This window comes from Eubalaena glacialis, chromosome 16, assembly GCF_028564815.1.
Source record: "Eubalaena glacialis isolate mEubGla1 chromosome 16, mEubGla1.1.hap2.+ XY, whole genome shotgun sequence".
NCBI lineage: Eukaryota > Metazoa > Chordata > Mammalia > Artiodactyla > Balaenidae > Eubalaena > Eubalaena glacialis.
The window spans coordinates 15,425,761-15,442,992 of NC_083731.1; the positions used below are offsets into that span (position 1 = coordinate 15,425,761).

The following is a 17,232-nucleotide window of genomic DNA, read 5'->3' on the forward strand; positions in this document are numbered from 1 at the left end:
CGACACTCACCTGAGCCCTTGCACAGGGCTCCTGTCGCCTCGGGAGCGGCGGACTGGCGGCCTGGGCCGCGGAGGGGCCCCCTGTGCTGCGGGACTGGGGAAATCGGGAGCAGCCCCAGCGCGGACCTGCGAACTGAGGTGATGGCGCGTCTTCCTTAAATCCCCCACCCACCCCGCACCTCCGCCCTCTAGGCTCTCGCCGGGGAAGCCAGGAGAGAGGGGCCCCGGGCGCGGAGCACACGCGGGCGCACGCCTCGAGGCGAGCGCGCCGAGAGGGGCGCCGCGGCGCCGGCGCAGGAAACTTGGGCGAAGTTAGTTGCAAGTCCCGGGCGGAGGCCCAGAGGACCGAGGAGGGGACGCGGCCGGTGCTGGGCCCGCCGCGCTGCCCGGAAGCCGGGCCGCGCTCCACGCCCGGTGCGCTCCGGGAGCCCGAGTCGGCCGGAGAGCCAGGAGGGGCTTGGAGCGAGCGGAGCCGGCATGGCTCGAGGGACAGCGAGACGCGGCGCTTCGGCGAGCCAGGAGGATTTCCTTTGAGGCCCGGAGATCCTAGGCTCGCTCAAGCCTCACCCAACCTCCTTCCCCGACCGGCAGCCAGAGAGGAAGACCCACGAGGCAGGTGCTGGGGCGCGGACAGCTCCCCCCGCAAAACCCCAGCTCATTAGGGGGGTTCCCGTCGGCCCGCCCTGCCTGCCCCGAGTGAGGAAGACCGGCTGGTGCTGCTGTATTTGTATTTATATCCATTGCTGCTCTCTGCGTTCCCTCGGTGCGCCCGGACCCTCCTCCGTCTCCCCCCTCCTCTTCCTCCTCCGGGGCCACCTCCCCTCCTCCCCCCACCCCCATCTGCTACTGTCAAATGAGAAAGTCACCGAGGAGAACCCAAACACTCCAGCCGCCGAGAGCCCCCTTTGGCACTTGGCAGCGCGCGGCGGCTGACTCCTCAGCTCAACCTGGTGGGGCCTCCGCGACGCAAGTTTCCCGGCTGCTGTGCCTTTAACAGAGAAAAGACCGAGGACCGGGAGAGCGCTGCCCGGTGGCGGCTACCTGCGGGGAGTTCGCGAGCGAACGCAACTGGAGAGGAAGGACAAAAAGAAAGCAAAGGGCAGACTGCCGCCGTGGGGTGGGGACACCGCCGAGAAGTTATCGCGCCCCGGAGAGGATTTTCCCGAGCGCTTGGCCGGAGAGAGCAGGGCGGCCAGGGGAGCGGCGCGGCCCGGGGCTGGTCCCCCGGCCCCCTCCTCCTCCCGGGCGGGAGCGACGCCGGGGTGCGAAGTGGGGCGCGGCGAGCGCGGCGGGCCGGAAGGGTCCCCGCGGACAGCCAACATTGATTTCCTCCGGGCCGACAGCGACGGCGCGGGCGGCGGCGGCGGCGGCGGGCTGCAGCCGCGGCACGGCGAGAGCATGTCCAAGCCGGTGGACCACGTCAAGCGGCCCATGAATGCCTTCATGGTCTGGTCGCGGGCTCAGCGGCGCAAGATGGCCCAGGAGAACCCCAAGATGCACAACTCGGAGATCAGCAAGCGCCTGGGCGCCGAGTGGAAGCTGCTCACCGAATCGGAGAAGCGGCCGTTCATCGACGAGGCGAAGCGCCTGCGCGCCATGCACATGAAGGAGCACCCAGACTACAAGTACCGGCCGAGGCGCAAGCCCAAGACGCTGCTCAAGAAGGACAAGTTCGCCTTCCCTGTGCCCTACGGCCTGGGCGGCGTGACCGACGCCGAGCACCCGGCACTCAAGGCGGGCGCCGGGCTGCACGCGGGCGCGGGTGGCGGCCTGGTGCCCGAGTCGCTGCTCGCCAACCCCGAGAAGGCGGCCGCCGCCGCCGCCGCGGCTGCCGCCCGCGTCTTCTTCCCGCAGTCGGCCGCCGCCGCCGCAGCCGCCGCCGCCGCCGCCGCCGCCGGTAGCCCCTACTCGCTGCTCGACCTGGGCTCCAAGATGGCAGAGATCTCGTCCTCCTCGTCCGGCCTCCCGTACGCGTCGTCGCTGGGCTACCCCACCGCGGGCGCGGGCGCCTTCCACGGCGCAGCGGCGGCGGCTGCAGCGGCGGCCGCGGCCGCCGGGGGGCACACGCACTCGCACCCCAGCCCGGGCAACCCGGGCTATATGATCCCGTGCAACTGCAGCGCGTGGCCCAGCCCCGGGTTGCAGCCGCCGCTCGCCTACATCCTACTGCCCGGCATGGGCAAGCCTCAGCTGGACCCCTACCCCGCGGCCTACGCCGCCGCGCTATGACCCCGCGGGGCCGCCTCGCGAGGACCGGTGTGCACACGTGTACATATGTATAGGTACGAGCTCTGCGGCCTCCCCGAGCGCCCTCCCGCGACGGGGGCCCCGGTTTGTATGTACATAAGATGTATAGGTGCCAGGCGGAGGCAGAGAGGCCAGTCGGGGCGCGAGTGGCCGAGCGCGCGAGTGCGCGGGCGAGTGTGCGTGTGAATTCACAGGGTCATTTCAGACCTGCACCCCGGCAGACGACTTTAAAGAGGGCAGTTGTATCTCGCAGCAGTTGATGTTTGCTTTGCACTTCGGAACCTGTTGCGTTATGGCCCACAGAGGTGGAGGAGTAACTTTTTGATATGTTGGGCTTTCCAGCTTTCTTTGTTGGAAGTTTATTGTCGGTTTTATTTTTGTTTCCCATTATCTTTCTTTTATTGTTATTATTCTTTTCTCCTGGTCGCTGTTGCATGCACTCTGTTCAAATGTTGGGTCTGAAATGGTTGGCACAAGGGAAAAGCTGATCTGTGTCATTAGTTTCTCGGAGCGGAATGGCTCTGAGCAGCCTTGCTCCCTATTTGTACCATTTGAACTTTGCAAATCTCTGTTCTCTCAAGCAGAACCCCCAGGCCGGATCCATTCTTGACCAGTGACCGGCTCGAATCTGGCCTTTTGTGTGTGAGATGATCACGGTTTCTTTTGTTTATCATAGCATATGCAAATCAGAGCAAGAGCTCTTTCTCAAGAGCAAGGACGGCAAGCAAGAAATATGTGTGAGATGAAAAGTTGTCAATTGGATTTTCTCCCTTAAAAAACAAACAAACAAACAAAAAACTGCTAGAAGTCTCCCTCAGTCCACTCGCTTGGATTTTTGACACAGTTTACACAGAAAGAGAAAAGGCATTATTCCTATTTTCCCCTTATGACTTGAGTTTCACCTTAAGATTGTAAATGTGTATATGTCCTTGAAAACATTAAGTCTGAAAATGTGTTATTTGCGTTGCCCTAAATCTGAGTCGGTTTTAGACTCTAAAACATTTTGAACAAATGTCAAAGTTAACTTTTAAAAATTGCGGGTCTATTTCAGAACCGCAATTTTATCTAAGATTAAATCAGACTTTTTTTGTCTGAGTGGTAATTATATATTTATTATTTAGCAAAACAAAACAAAAACCAGAATTGTTTTGACAGATGCCTCTCTGTTTCAGCTAGCATTTCTCCAACTCAAACCGTTTAAATGTGTTTTGGAGTTCCCTCCCTAATTAGCTTATTTTTTAGATCACCTGCAATTCATTTGCAAATTATGATAAAACACATTTTAGAGAAAAGAACCTCATTTGTAGCTCTTTTTCTTTTTAAATGTATATATTTTGACTAATGTTTGTGAATGAAGTTGGCTAACATGTATTTAGTTTCATTTTGGCTTTATGTAATATAAAGTTTTTAAAAGTTTAAGTATTGGTTTTAACCTTTATGTGTAAATGGTTTTCTTGTGTGATCTTCTAATTTAATATTAGACGTCTAAGCTATATCTGTAAATTAGAATCCGACTATCACTCCGTTCATTTTTTTTGAACAAAGAGTTTAAATAAAGCCTGAACCAGGGAAAAGAGAAAATCCTTTATTTCTTGTTGAGTTCCTAACAAGATTTTTATCTGAATTGCCCTTACGTGCCTGGTCCAGGTGAAGTGTAAGGTATCCTCCAAAGGCAGCCTTTGTTTCACTTTTGAATAGATTTACTAGGAAATCTAAATCAAGCCATTGTTATTCAGAGCCAAAAACCTGATTTATCACATTTTTAATCGTGAATAGGAAAGAAGATAAAAAAAAAAAAAAACACCAAGTAGTTGTATTATCTTGGGGGGGGGGGGCAGGTGGTGGGGAAGGCATTCATGAACCAGTAGAACAGAGCCCATTGAAAACATCCAGACCGTTTAAAGCATTTCACTAGTTTCCAGTAACATTTTAAGAGGAGAAAGTTGCCTGACCACTTTATCCTGTTAGTCGGAGAGCTCCACTGCTTAAATCAGTGTAATTTGTTCGTGTATCTTTGGCATATTCCTTATTTACACCTTAAGATTTTATTTGTAAGGATAATCACTGCTAACGACATTTTACAACTTTGGGCCTCTTTAAGGCTTTATTCTGTCATGCTAGTGGCATTAAAATAGAAATATAACAAATTCTAATGGAGAGGGTTGAATTTCCAAGGCTGGACAAGTTTCCACTGGAGAAAGGTTTGAAATCGTAAAGGATTTTAATATTAGAAAAGAAATTATAGGGCGCCAGGAAGAATATCAGAGAAAAAAAAATTAACTGCAGGGAGATCTTTATTTTCGCCCCACCAAGATAGAACTTCTCAAGATACAAGACTCAACTAGTCCTAAACTAGTTTCCCTACCGACAGAGACCGTCTCTGGAGCTCCACGTCTTTATAAGCGATCCAACTCTTTAAAGTCATTGTTTTCCCCCAACGGAATAATATTTTAAGAACCATGAAAAGTTTTGGAAATGTGAAAAATAGGCTCTGCTGGTTTGACCCTGATTCACTAATTAAAACGATCCCTCTCCTCTTATTCCCCGAGCTCTTCGCAATATTATAAGTTAATTCATATGGTTCTGAGCGATTATGCAAAACTAATTTGGACTGTCCAGGGGTAATTATCCCTGACACGGTTAATTAAATCCTTTCAAGGCTTCGTCTTTCCCTTTTGTAGCAGCCCATCACTTCTCAACACGGAACTTCCTGCGGCTCGCTGGAAATCACCCCAGCCCTAAATCTTAGTCACCTCCCAGAGCCTTCCAGCTCGGCCCCGCCGGCCGAAGATTCCCCGCCCCCTCCCGTCCCCTCCCCTTTCCCTAATGATCGACGTTTTCTGGGAGCAACGCTCCGGAGTGTGGATGAACGAGAACAGGACTAGAAAGACGGGTGAGGGAGGGGGGAAGGATGCCGCGGGTGAGCACACGGGGTCACACAGCCAACAGATTGCGCGGCTGTCTGAGTAGTCCACAGGCCTACCGGGGGGGCTGGTTTATCACCCCCCGACTCCAGTGGTCTTGCTAACAAGTTGCGCCTGGAGAAAGTCGCCCTCCGAGTTAGACTGTGCAGAAGTAAGGGGGTGCGACTCGGGGGCCAGAGGGCGTGGAGAAAGGGCCGGGTGTGTCTGTGAGGGTCAGAAAGTGACCCGTGAATACAGCCCTCGGACTAGGCAAAGAGCTGCTGCGTACTCGAGATCTGTCTCTCTCTATCCATCTCTATCTCTTTCCCCTCTTCTCTCCTCTCCTTCTTTCCTTCCTTCCCTTCCTGCTTTTTGCTCTTCTACATTTTCGTTCCTTTTTAAGGTTTAAAAAGGCTACGACATTCCTTAGGTAGTCTCTCGGTTGCCTAACGGCTTTACACAACCCTCACACCCGAGGGGCCAGGAGTGTTGCCCTCGGGCTTTGAGCAAACAGGTGGAATTGTTCTGTTGCAGCCGTAAGGACCAGAGCTGGGGGACGCTGCCGCGCGAGGGATGGCTTCCAGGCAGCAGTGGGGCTGGCTGCCGTTGTCACTTCATTTGACAATTTCCTCCTCCTCTTCTCCCCCCGGCCCCGAAGAAAGTAGAACGAAACAGCCTGAATCTCCCTCTCCCGCCCCGGCTCTGGGTAGCCTAGGCGAGGGGCGCAGAAGATGGAGAGAAGATTCAACCATTTTCCCTGAGCAGAGAGGGACCCGTGCACCAGCCAATCAGAGCGCGGCTCGGCCGCTCCCCGCCGCTGCCGCCGCACCCTCGGGGAGAGTGAAGTTCCCGCAACTGGCCCGCCCGAAGGATCCGTGTCTTTCTTGTGCTCACAGCCCAGCGGAGGCAGAGAGAGCGCCAACCAAACTTTATTAATCTCTCCCCGTTCTTTCTCTCTCAGCCCAGTGCATCTCAAAGGTCAGCCCTCTTCTTTTAAAAGACTGATATCATTAATTCACTGACAATCCCTCCACCCCCCCCATTCTTTTTTTCTCTCTTGCAGGAAAAAGAAACGGGGGGGGGGGGAATAGTGAAAAGAGGGTTTTTTTTTATCCTTTTTTTTTTGTCCTTCAGTGGGAGCGTTTAGACAGTCGAGGAGGTTTTGTCCAGGAACAAAACGCAGGGTTGGGAGGTTTTGTGAGAGCGTTGTTTGTTGAAGTGGAGCTAAGAAAAAGCGGCGGCTTTCTCCTCATTGTGAAGAAACCAATCAGTGGTATTTGGAAAACTGTTAGCATTGTGCACTTCTTCTGTGTCCATTGTGAGGCGTTTCTTTTCACAAGGTTTTTTTTTCAGCCGATCCAGCTGGCCGGAATGAATAGCGGTGCAATGTGTACACGCTTTGTCCCTCCGGCCTTCAAGTAGCCCCCATTGAATAGACTAAGTTGACACTGCGTGACAGTGAAACAACATAATAAAAAATACATGAGCCCCTGAATAGGAGCAGGCGCATAAATAAATAAAATGGGTGACCAAAACTGGATAAACTGAATGACAAAACGGTGAAAGGGGAACAAAAAGATATTTAACACGCTAGATTAGCATTAGAATGCGATCTACAAGGCAGAACAATTGATGAATAGGTTTACCGGCCAAGAAAGAAATGGACTAAATGCCCTTTGAATAGATATGCTTTTTGCAAGGGCTTTGAATAGATATGCTTTTTTTTTGCAAGGACTGAATGGGAAAAGGTAAAGATGAAGCTATGCAAATGAGCGGGGGAACTTTTTATATATATTCTTTAAACACACACACACACACTGCGGGAGGAGAGTGCCGCCTCGGGGTGTTTATAGAAGCAATAATTGCCATTATTAGCATTGTCTGCAACAGATAGAAATTGAACAGGTTGGGATAATATAGGGTAGCAGTAATTATTCTTCTAATTAATGGTCCTTTGCTACTTTAAAAAAGAAAAAAGGAAAGAAGTAAAAGTTATGCAGAAGTTATGTTTCCTGTGTCCCTTCGCCCAGCGTTGGAATCCGTGGAGCGGCAAGTCTGGCCATTCCAAGATGCATGCTGATTTTAGAACATTCCAGGGAGCCAATCCTTAGACTCAGGGTTTGGGGCCTGCTTTCCATTTATACTGCGTTTTTGAGAGTCTCATACAGCGTCTGGTACATGGTAGGTGCTGAATGAATAGTTGTGGAATGAATGAACGCATGTAAGTTTGATGGAGGAACCCTGGCCTCCTATGGATGTCGGGGAGGAGGAATACCAAGGATGGCTTTCGCATTTCACCGCCCCTAACCTCCACCTTATCTAGGGGAATGGTCCAAAACCTGAAGGGTTTTGTCTTCAGCCTACCTGGGCCGCTGGAAAAGATGTGAAGACCAAACAAGTGACGAGCAACGACTGCCCCCCCATTCCTCACTCTGTCCTCACCCCCAAATCCGCCCCAAAGCTTGTGAGGAGTCCCATCTGGCTGCGTAGAACATTGGACCCACCCCCTTAAAGAATTAGAATACACTTAAAGCTTAGCTCTTTCTCGCGGGCTTCTCCCCTTGGCTCCTACCCCCTCTTTCCCCTCCTGGCTTGTAAGCCTTTGACTGAACCCCACGCAACAGGGAACCTCCTGCCTGAATTGCTGGCGGAGGCAGGGCGCGAACCCGCGGAGATCTGCGCTGTCCTCTGGCTCCCTTCGCTGCCCCGGAGGCGGGCGTCGGTAACCTTGTCAGTTGTTTTATGTTCAATGGTTGACCGCCAAGCCTGCCCGGCTGCTGGGCCCCCCAGCCGTCGAACTTTCCAGCGGCTTTCAGCGCTGTGCAAACTTAAATGAATAATGCAAATTATAGACGGCCCAGCTGACACGTCCCTGCGAACGCGCGTAGGTTCAGAGGGCGCTCCGAGCAGCAGCTCTCCCGACCTCCCCGACGGCCGGCGGGAAGCTGGGTTCTGAGAAGCAGTGACAACTGCTTCTGAATTGTTGAGACAAAAGGGGGGGTGTCCCGAACTTTAAAAGCAGTGTTCTCCCCCCCCTTCTTCTTTTTAAAGAAGCAGTTGAGCCTCACCAAGTGACGGGGGTCGCGCGGAAGCCTCGCATATTTTAAAGTGTAACCCGAGCCTTCGCGGTTTCGGCTCCACTTAAAACATGCAAGTTCCTAGAAACCGACAAATCTGAAAAACTTGCGAAGGGTTCTATCCGGATAAACCCGTTGGGAGTCACTTTGAGGAGATAAAAAGCACAGAGATTGGGGTGATGGGCAGTTGTGGGAGGCAGTGACCTGTTGTTCCAGGTTCCAGGTGGCCACTGGGCCTTTGGAAACCGCCTCGGCGCAGAGCAGGGAAGTGGTACCCACTAGGCAACGACTTCAACGCCTCCGTTTTTGTGACCGCCCCCCCGCCACTCTCCCCAGCCCCTCACTGCACGCTTTGTCAGGTAGACTCCATCACCCTTGCCGCGGCTGCCCCATCATTCACACTTGACTGGAGGAAATAAAATCGGCTTTGGTTTTTTAATTCCTTTTGAAGATTTCTCTACCTGATTTCTACCTCCTTTGGGCTCCTCGCTTGATTGGGGGAGGGGTTATTTAGGGACTTTTTGACAAACAGAAGAAGTTTAGGTACTAATTGTAAACACCCCGTTGCTCTCCTTGAACGTATTTATTATCATATTAGCCGAAGACTTGGAGACACATGGCCTATTACTCATTTCAAGCCTCTAGGCAAAGAATTCTCCTACTGAGATCGACCAGTAAAACCAGATTTCTTAAGGGAAATTACGAGGACGTCTTCAGTCTCTCTTCACAAAATGATATTACTGGATTGTCAATTTCACTGGCGCACCCTCCTCCCTACCTGCCTCACCCCAGCATTTTATTTCGGGATCACCCCAAGGTAATTAGCCACTCGTAGAAAGCTTGAAATCCCGAAAGGAGAGGCCCAGCCTAGGATAACAGAGACCAAGTGAGGCTTTTCAGATCGGTTGCTCCACGGGGGCCATCTTTTCATAAGGTCAGGAGTGGAGAGAAGTATGTTTGCAGAAGACCAAGTACCTTTAAAAGGGCTCTCAGGGGGTGGGGGGCAAGCTTTTTGCTTCCTACAATGTCACCACGGTGACATCCGCAGGGAACCCAGCCTGTCCTCCATGGAGTCCCCCACAGGTACTGCCACTGAGTTCAGGGGACTCTTTAGCTCCTTTCCCATTTGCCCTGTGGGTATTTCATGTCCAAAGCTCATGCACGCGCACATGCGAAGAACACACCACACACACACACACACACACACACACCTGGTTTGGAGCGGACCCCGGTTTATGTATCACCAGATGGTAAACCCCGAGCTTGGGAGTAGTCTCCGAGATTCCGGCAGACTGAAGGTCTATGCGGACATCAGGAGTCGGGGGATATTGTGTGGGATTAGAACCGCGGTCAAACACACGCGAATTCTTTTTTTAAAAAATATTTTTAAAATTAACTGTATTTCTAGAACACACGCGAATTCTGCCCAACAAACGTTTGCGCATCCGCTCTCCCTCGCTCTCTCCCACTTGGCCGAAGTTTTGGTAATGGTGTTTGTTTTGAACTGGATCATCTAAATGGCCTAGACGGCCTCCCTCTGCCTGCATAGACCGGCTCAGTGACGGGGAGTGAGACAACGCACGTAGAGCCTGGGAGGGGGCATGGAGAACCACTTCAGGGAAGCATAGGAAAAGCGGGTGCCGGGCGAAACGGAAGGAAGGAAGGAAGGGAGGATAAAGAAAAAATCAGGACGAGAAAAAAACTGCCTTACTACTGACACTCCCTCTTGCCCTCAGGTTCAACACCTGGGGAAGGTGCTGCCAGGGCTGATGAGCGACGGGACACGCCGAACAGCAGGAGGAGGTGAAGGACCGCGGACCTCAGCCGCCCCCGACCCTACCTCCTCCGCAAAGCCCCTGCTGGTTCAGCCCCAACTGGGAAAAGAGACTGCCCCCTCGGGGAGGGAAGGCACCGGGAGGCGATGATCACGCGGGCTCTGGAAGCTTCCGCGTGGCGTTGAGGGATCCGGAAGCAGGGGAGGGTCCTGAAAGTGCCCTCACCCAGACTCGGTGACCCCTCCTGCAGATGGAGGGAGTCACGTTAGAAAGACGAATCTCTAAAATTGGGGCCAGCCTCTCCCCCACGATATTAACTCCCGCGAACCCACAGTGGGAAACAGATTCTTTGCAGCCTGAAGCTTACTTAAGAAAATTAAATCACAATTACGATGCGACTTTAGAAGAGGGGTCGGTGCCAGCGAGGGACTGTGAAACTCAAGCTCCTTTTCCTTCCCAGGAAATCTGCCCCAGATAGACCCTCAGGACTACCAAGGAGCTCGTCCCAAGCTCCATCGGTGAGACAAGAGCCAGCGGCAGAAACAAGGCCCTTAGCTAATGGCCCATCGGCTCCTCAGCCACCGCCCCGCCTCCTGCTCGCCGCGGGGGCCGGGGGGGACACAGGCGCCCACAGCTTTGCCCCAGACCGAGGCTTCTTTGCGCTTCTGGATGCCCACTTGCTATTCCTCCTTTTTAGGGGCTCGTTTTTCTCCTGCAAACCTAGACCTGAGTAAGTAGTTAGAGCGGCTGATTAATATGTATTCAAACGGGCTGTTTAAGGCGGCGTGAATAAACATGAGCCCGCGACGGCGGCGCCCAGCCGCTCGCGCTTGCCTCTTCGGACGCAGAGAGCTGGAACAGGCGAGGCTCGCGTTCATGATCCGGCGGGGACAGAGGTCGCCCGAGCCAGCCCGTCATTCTGCGTCCCCACGCCCGGCACACGCCCCCCACCTGGATGCCCGATGCACGGCGGACGGCACAGACCGGCGCGCACCCACTCCCCGGGGGCTTGGGATACCGTTTCCTCTCTTTCTAGAAAGCTGCCTCGACCTCAGTATACAGAGGTGCATACTTTGAGAACCTGGAGGTGGGGGACGTGAAGGGTGCTTGCCTCACCCCTCAAGTTTGGGGCCAGGGTTACCCAACGCGAGTCTCTGCGCAGAACTGGGGGGCCCTGAACGTGCCCTCGGGTGCGCACGATGGAGGTCGTGACCCACTGCGGGAAGGAAGACGTCGAGCTGCGGATTCGAGGGAGGGGACCTCTCGCAGAAGATGGTGGATTTCTGATGTTCGCGAGCGGATGCGCTGCCGCGGGGAGTAATCACCCACTCAGTGCACTTCCAAAGCCCCCTCCATCTCCCGCTCGGAAAAGTCGCCCTTGGGCCTCTTTGTTTCCCCGGAGCGGGGACGTCTTGCCCTGGCCAGCTGTGAGAAGTGACGGAGCGGAGTGTGCAAGTAGGCCTCGCAGCCCACGGCCCCACGTCCGTCTCCTCGCCTGCACACACTGGGCCGCAGGCCTGGGCCGGGCCTGAATCGGCGCCCGTGGCCCAGAGCAGCCCCGCGGCTCAGGAGGAGGAGGCTGGGCGTGCCCCTGGCCCAGGCCCCGGGGATTTAGCCGGATCCAGGCCTCGCTGGGCCTTAGGCCTTCCTCCCGCCTCAGTCTCACGCAGCTGCGGAAACGCCAGCGGCCCACGTCGCACCCAGGCTGCCACCTTCGCCCCGACCCCGTGTATGAGCAAAGCAAAGTCAACTTCCGCACCCCCCAGGGCCACGCGCTCCGGGCGGTGTCCCTGCGGGGCGCAGAGAAGCGCTGGAGGGTGAGAGGCGCCCTTCGCCCGACAAGGACGCGCAGGCGGTTTCCGTGGGTGGGGTGAGCTCCCGCCCAGAGCGAGCGCGCTCCTTGGTTTTTTTTTTTTCCCTAGAGCTTGTCCGAGGTCAAGAGAATGAGGCACGTAAGAGCAGGGTTTACCTTCCTGCTAAAGCTTGGGGAGATCAAGCCCCTGTTCCGACCCCATCACACGGCCCGCGGCTTTCTCGAAAAGTGTTCCCTGAAAATGACTTGTCCGCTGCTACAGGCTTGGGGCACCTATTTACCACTCGCCCCAGCCTAGGTCCTGGGCCAACTTCACCAGTGAAGTGAATATAAAGGACACTCTAGTCCGCGACTGGAAGCTCTTTTTCTGCAGGAAGAACAGGGTCTGGCAGCTCTGGGAGGTAGAGCAAGACTTGGAGGAGGTCTGGAGAATTCTGGATGGTTCTGTCGGCTAAGGAGTGCTCCCTGCTGGGAAAGCTCTCTTAGGAGAGGGTCTGGAGTGGGCGAGAAGTAGGCACTTGGGGTCCTGGACTAAAAGATGGGGAGCGGAGCCGGACAGAATGCATGTGGGAGAAATTTCGTCTATATAAGAGCAAGGCAGAGAACCCTAAGTCATCCGGGGATGGGAATGAGCCCCCAGTAACAACTGCTGTTCCAGAGCTCCTGTTTTGTGCCAGTGAGCCTCTCAGATGTCCAAGGTCAGGAAGCACCGTCTTCGTGTGAATGGCGCCCCCTGGAAGCCATTTCCCCTGTTTCTCTCTAACCTTCCCGTACTTCCTATTTACAGATGGGAAGCGAGGGGGGCGGGGTGGAGTTTTCCCAAGGTAAGTAGTGGAGCTGGGATTCTAGACCATATTTGGCGGCCCCAGAGCCTAAACGCTTTTATTCACCTTGCTGCCTCCCAGTATAGAGCTAAGGAAGAAACCTTCTATATTCTTAGCAACAATAAGATTTCCTCCCCTGACAGCCTTGAAAATCAAAACCGAAGCCCTTGATAATCTGCTCTTTCTGGTGTACCCCACTCTCCAAGTTGAAATCCACTCTATCATGACTGCCAGCAGATCGGTCTGGTATGCTGTTAGTGAAGATAAAATGTTTGTCTCACTTTTCTGCTTTAACAAAACAAACCATCAAAAAGCCTTTCCCCTTGAACCACAAATGTTCAATGGCAAAAAGGCTTCTGGCTTAATATGACTTTTGAAAAATGGGAGAAACCCATGCCTGAAAACCCAGCCAGGGAGTGGATTCCCCAGATGATGCCTCACCTTTTCTTCTCTCCCCATCTCCTCTTTGCTTCCTTCTCCTGCTCATAGTTACTTGTGGGTTTTCTGACATTCTTCTGAGTTCAGGTAAGTAAAACTGTTAGCAAATCCTGGTGTGATGCTTTAAATGCTTCGTTGTTAAGGATGTGAGAGGGTAGAGAGCTGTGTTGTGCTGGATTTAGAATCCTTCTGGCTCTGCTGAAGGATACAACAGAGGAACAAAGGAAAAGGAGCCCTGGTTCCTCATGTTATCTCCTGCCATTTTCCAAGGTGCTCAGTGCTAATGAGCAAATACTTTCGCCTCCACCCTCATAGTTACCTACTTACGAGCTTCTGTGTGCCTTCAAATACTTCCTTCTCTCCTGTGACTATGGATGAACAATCCTCGCTCCCGGTGAGGGCTGGCTTCTCTACTTGGGCACAAATCTCATCCCCTCTCTGGTAGGGAGCCTTTCAAATGCCCCCAGTGATCCCCACATCCTGGAATTCATGCCTCTGTGTAAACCTCTCCCTTTGAGTGTAGGCTAGAGCTAGTGAATTGCTCCTAACAAATAAAATAAGGCAAAGTGATGGGATGGCACTTCCTGGTTAAGTTACGAAACAATGACTTCCCCTTCTTTCTTTCTCTTAGCTCTTGTTCTGAGGGAAGCCAGCTGCCATTTCGTGAGCTGCTCCATGGAGAGGCCCTTGTGTCTCTGGCTAAAGGCCAGCAAGGACCTGAAATCTGTCACCAGGAGAGTTGAGTGACATGGAAATGGCTTCTCACTTGGTTGAGCCTTGAGATGATAGCAGCCATGGCTGACACCTTGACTGTAGCCTCGGGAGAGACACTGAGCCGGAGGCCCTCAACAGGTGCTCCTGGAACCCTAACCCACAGAAATCATGAGATAATCAACGTGTGTTGTTTTAAGCCATTAGGTTTGGGGATGATTTGTTATGCAGCATGAGATAACTAATACACCACGTGACATACTAGATATGGCTCCAGAAAATCTCTCCCCTTTCCTCTTGCAATGTCAAAAATTTCCTTCTACTAAATCATTCTTGTCAGTATATATACCAAAAAAAAAAAAAAAAAATTGCTATCCTCTCACTAAAAAACAAACAAAAAACCTCTCATGACCCCATTTTTCCCTCTAGCTACCACTTCTCTGCTCCCCTTTACAGTGAGTTGATTAAAAAACAAAAGATAACTATATTCCCTATCTATAATTCCCGGTTTCCTCTTTTCTCTTAAACTCCCTCCAGTTGGGGTTTGTCCCCCTCCTCCAACACCACTCCACCAAAATCTGCTCTCATGCAGGTCACCAGTGACTTCCTAAATCAAACGGTCAGTTCTCATCTACCTTGATCTACAGCATTTGACAGAGTTGGTCACTCTCTCTTCCTAAAAGCTACTTGGCTGCATGGGCACCACACTCACCTGGTTTTTCTACTTCCTCGCTGGATACTCTGCCATTTTCCCTTCCTGGTTCTACTTCTCTCCAACCTCTTATCAAGTTTTATCAGGAAAGATAGGAACTCTTTCAGTATTCTCTGCTATAGACTGAATGTTTCTTTCCCTCCCAAGTTCATAGGTTAAATCCGGATGCCCAGTGGGAAGTGATTAGCTCATGATGGTGGAGCCCTCATGAATGGGATTAGGGCCAAGAGATTCCAGAGAGCTCCCTTGCCCCTTCTGCTATGTGAGGACACAGCCAGAAGATGGCTCTCTGTGAACCAGGAAGTGGACCCTCACCAGATGCTGAATCCGCTGGCATCTTAATCTTGGACTTCCCAGCCTCCAGATCTGTGATAAATAAATTTCTGTTATTTATAAGCCACTCAGTGTATGATATTTTGTTATAGCAGCTGGAACTGATTAAAACATTCTTCAATCTGCCAACAAACTGCAGTTGTCTTCTTTTTTTTGAATTTTATTTATTTTTTTATACAGCAGGTTATTATTAGTCATCAATTTTATACACATCAGTGTATACATGTCAATCCCAATCTCCCAATTCATCACCCCCCCACCCCCACCCCCTTGCTGCTTTCCCCCCTTGGTGTCCATACGTTTGTCCTCTACATCTGTGTCTCAATTTCTGCCCTGCAAACCGGTTCATCTGTACCATTTTTCTATATTCCACATATATGCGTTAATATACGATATTTGTTTTTCTCTTTCTGACTTACTTCACTCTGTATGACAGTCTCTAGATCCATCCACGTCTCAACAAATGACCCAATTTCGTTCCTTTCTATGGCTGAGTAATATTCCATTGTATATATGTACCACAACTTCTTTATCCATTTGTCTGTCAATGGGCATTTAGGTTGCTTCCATAACCTGGCTATTGTAAACAGTGCTGCAATGAACATTGGGGTGCATGTGTCTTCTTGAATTATGGTTTTCTCTGGGTATATGCCCAGTAGTGGGATTGCTGGGTCATATGGTAATTCTATTTTTAGTTTTTTAAGGAATCTCCATACTGTTCTCCATAGTGGCTGTATCAATTTACATTCCCACCAGCAGTGCAAGAGGGTTCCCTTTTCTCCACATCCTCTCCAGCATTTGTTGTTTGTAGATTTTCTGATGACGTCCATTCTAACTGGTGTGAGGTGATACCTCATTGCAGTTTTGATTTGCATTTCTCTAATAATTAGTGATGTTGAGCAGCTTTTCATGTGCTTCTTGGCCATCTGTATGTCTTCTTTGGAGAAATGTCTATTTAGGTCTTCTGCCCATTTTTGGATTTGGTTGTTTGTTTTTTCAATATTGAGCTGCATGAGCTGTTTATATATTTTGGAGATTAATCCTTTGTCCGTTGATTCGTTTGCAAATATTTTCTCCCATTCTGAGGGTTGTCTTTTCATCTTGTTTATGGTTTCCTTTGCTGTGCAAAAGCTTTGAAGTTTCATTAGGTCCCATTTGTTTATTTTTGTTTTTATTTCCATTACTCTAGGAGGTGGATCAAAAAAGATCTTGCTGTGATTTATGTCATAGAGTGTTCTGCCTATGTTTTCCTCTAAGAGTTTTATGGTCTCTGGACTTGCATTTAGGTCTTTAATCCATTTTGAGTTTATTTTTGTGTGTGGTGTTAGGGAGTGTTGTAATTTCATTCTTTTACATGTAGCTGTCCAGTTTTCCCAGCACCACTTATTGAAGAGACTGTCTTTTCTCCATTGTATATCCTTGCCTCCTTTGTCATAGATTAGTTGACCGTAGGTGCATGGGTTTATCTCTGGGCTTTCTATCTTGTTCCATTGATCTCTGTTTCTGTTTTTGTGCCAGTACCATATTGTCTTGATTACTGTAGCTTTGTAGTATAGTCTGAAGTCAGGCAGTCTGATTCCTCCAGCTCCATTTTTTTCCCTCAAGACTGCTTTGGCTATTCAGGTTCTTTTGTGTCTCCATACAAATTTTAAGATTATTTGTTCTAGTTCCGTAAAAAAAGGCCATTGGTAATTTGATAGGGATTGCATTGAATCTGTAGATTGCTTTGGGTAGTATAGTCATTTTCACAATACTGATTCTTCCAATCCAAGAACATGGTATATCTCTCCATCTGTTGGTATCATCTTTAATTTCTTTCATCAGTGTCTTATAGTTTTCTGCATACAGTTCTTTTGTCTCCTTAGGTAGGTTTATTCCTAGGTATTTTATTCTTTTTGTTGCAGTGGTAAATGGGAGTGTTTCCTTAATTTCTCTTTCAGATTTTTCCTCATTAGTGTATAGGAATGCAAGAGATTTCTGTGCATTAATTTTGTATCCTGCAACTTTACCAAATTCATTGATTAGCTCTAGTAGTTTTCTGGTAGCATCTTTAGGATTCTCTATGTATAGTATCATGTCATCTGCAAACAGTGACAGCTTTACTTCTTCTTTTCCGATTTGGATTCCTTTTATTTCTTTTCCTTCTCTGATTGCTGTGGCCAAAACTCCCAAAACTATGTTGAATAATAGTGGTGAGAGTGGGCAACCTTGTCTTGTTCCTGATCTTAGCGGAAATGGTTTCAGTTTTTCACCATTGAGGACGATGTTGGCTGCGGATTTGTCGTAGATGGGCTTTATTATGTTGAGGTAGGTTCCCTCTATGCCCACTTTCTAGAGAGTTTTTATCATAAATTGGTGTTGCATTTTGTCAAAAGCTTTTTCTGCATCTATTGAGATGA

General features: G+C 50.7%; 1 protein-coding gene across 2 annotated transcripts; it reads left to right on the top strand.

Moving 5' to 3' along the window:
* The first annotated feature begins 1,398 nt into the window (after positions 1-1,398).
* On the top strand, positions 1,399-2,229 carry SOX21 (SRY-box transcription factor 21). 2 transcript variants are annotated; one of them, XM_061171091.1, is made up of 2 exons: positions 1,399-1,773; positions 1,855-2,229. In XM_061171091.1, exons 1-2 carry the CDS (start codon positions 1,399-1,401, stop codon positions 2,227-2,229), a joined length of 750 nt encoding a protein of 249 aa, XP_061027074.1. The 2 variants fall into 2 exon arrangements, with proteins under 2 accessions (XP_061027074.1, XP_061027073.1); XM_061171090.1 differs by having other exon boundaries at positions 1,399-2,229.
* Positions 2,230-17,232: the final 15,003 nt, after the last annotated feature.

What these genes read in the sequence shown, in the direction of transcription:
- SOX21 (XM_061171090.1), top strand. Translation starts at nt 1,399, where the DNA reads ATGTCCAAGCCGGTGGACCACGTCAAGCGGCCCATGAATGCCTTCATG.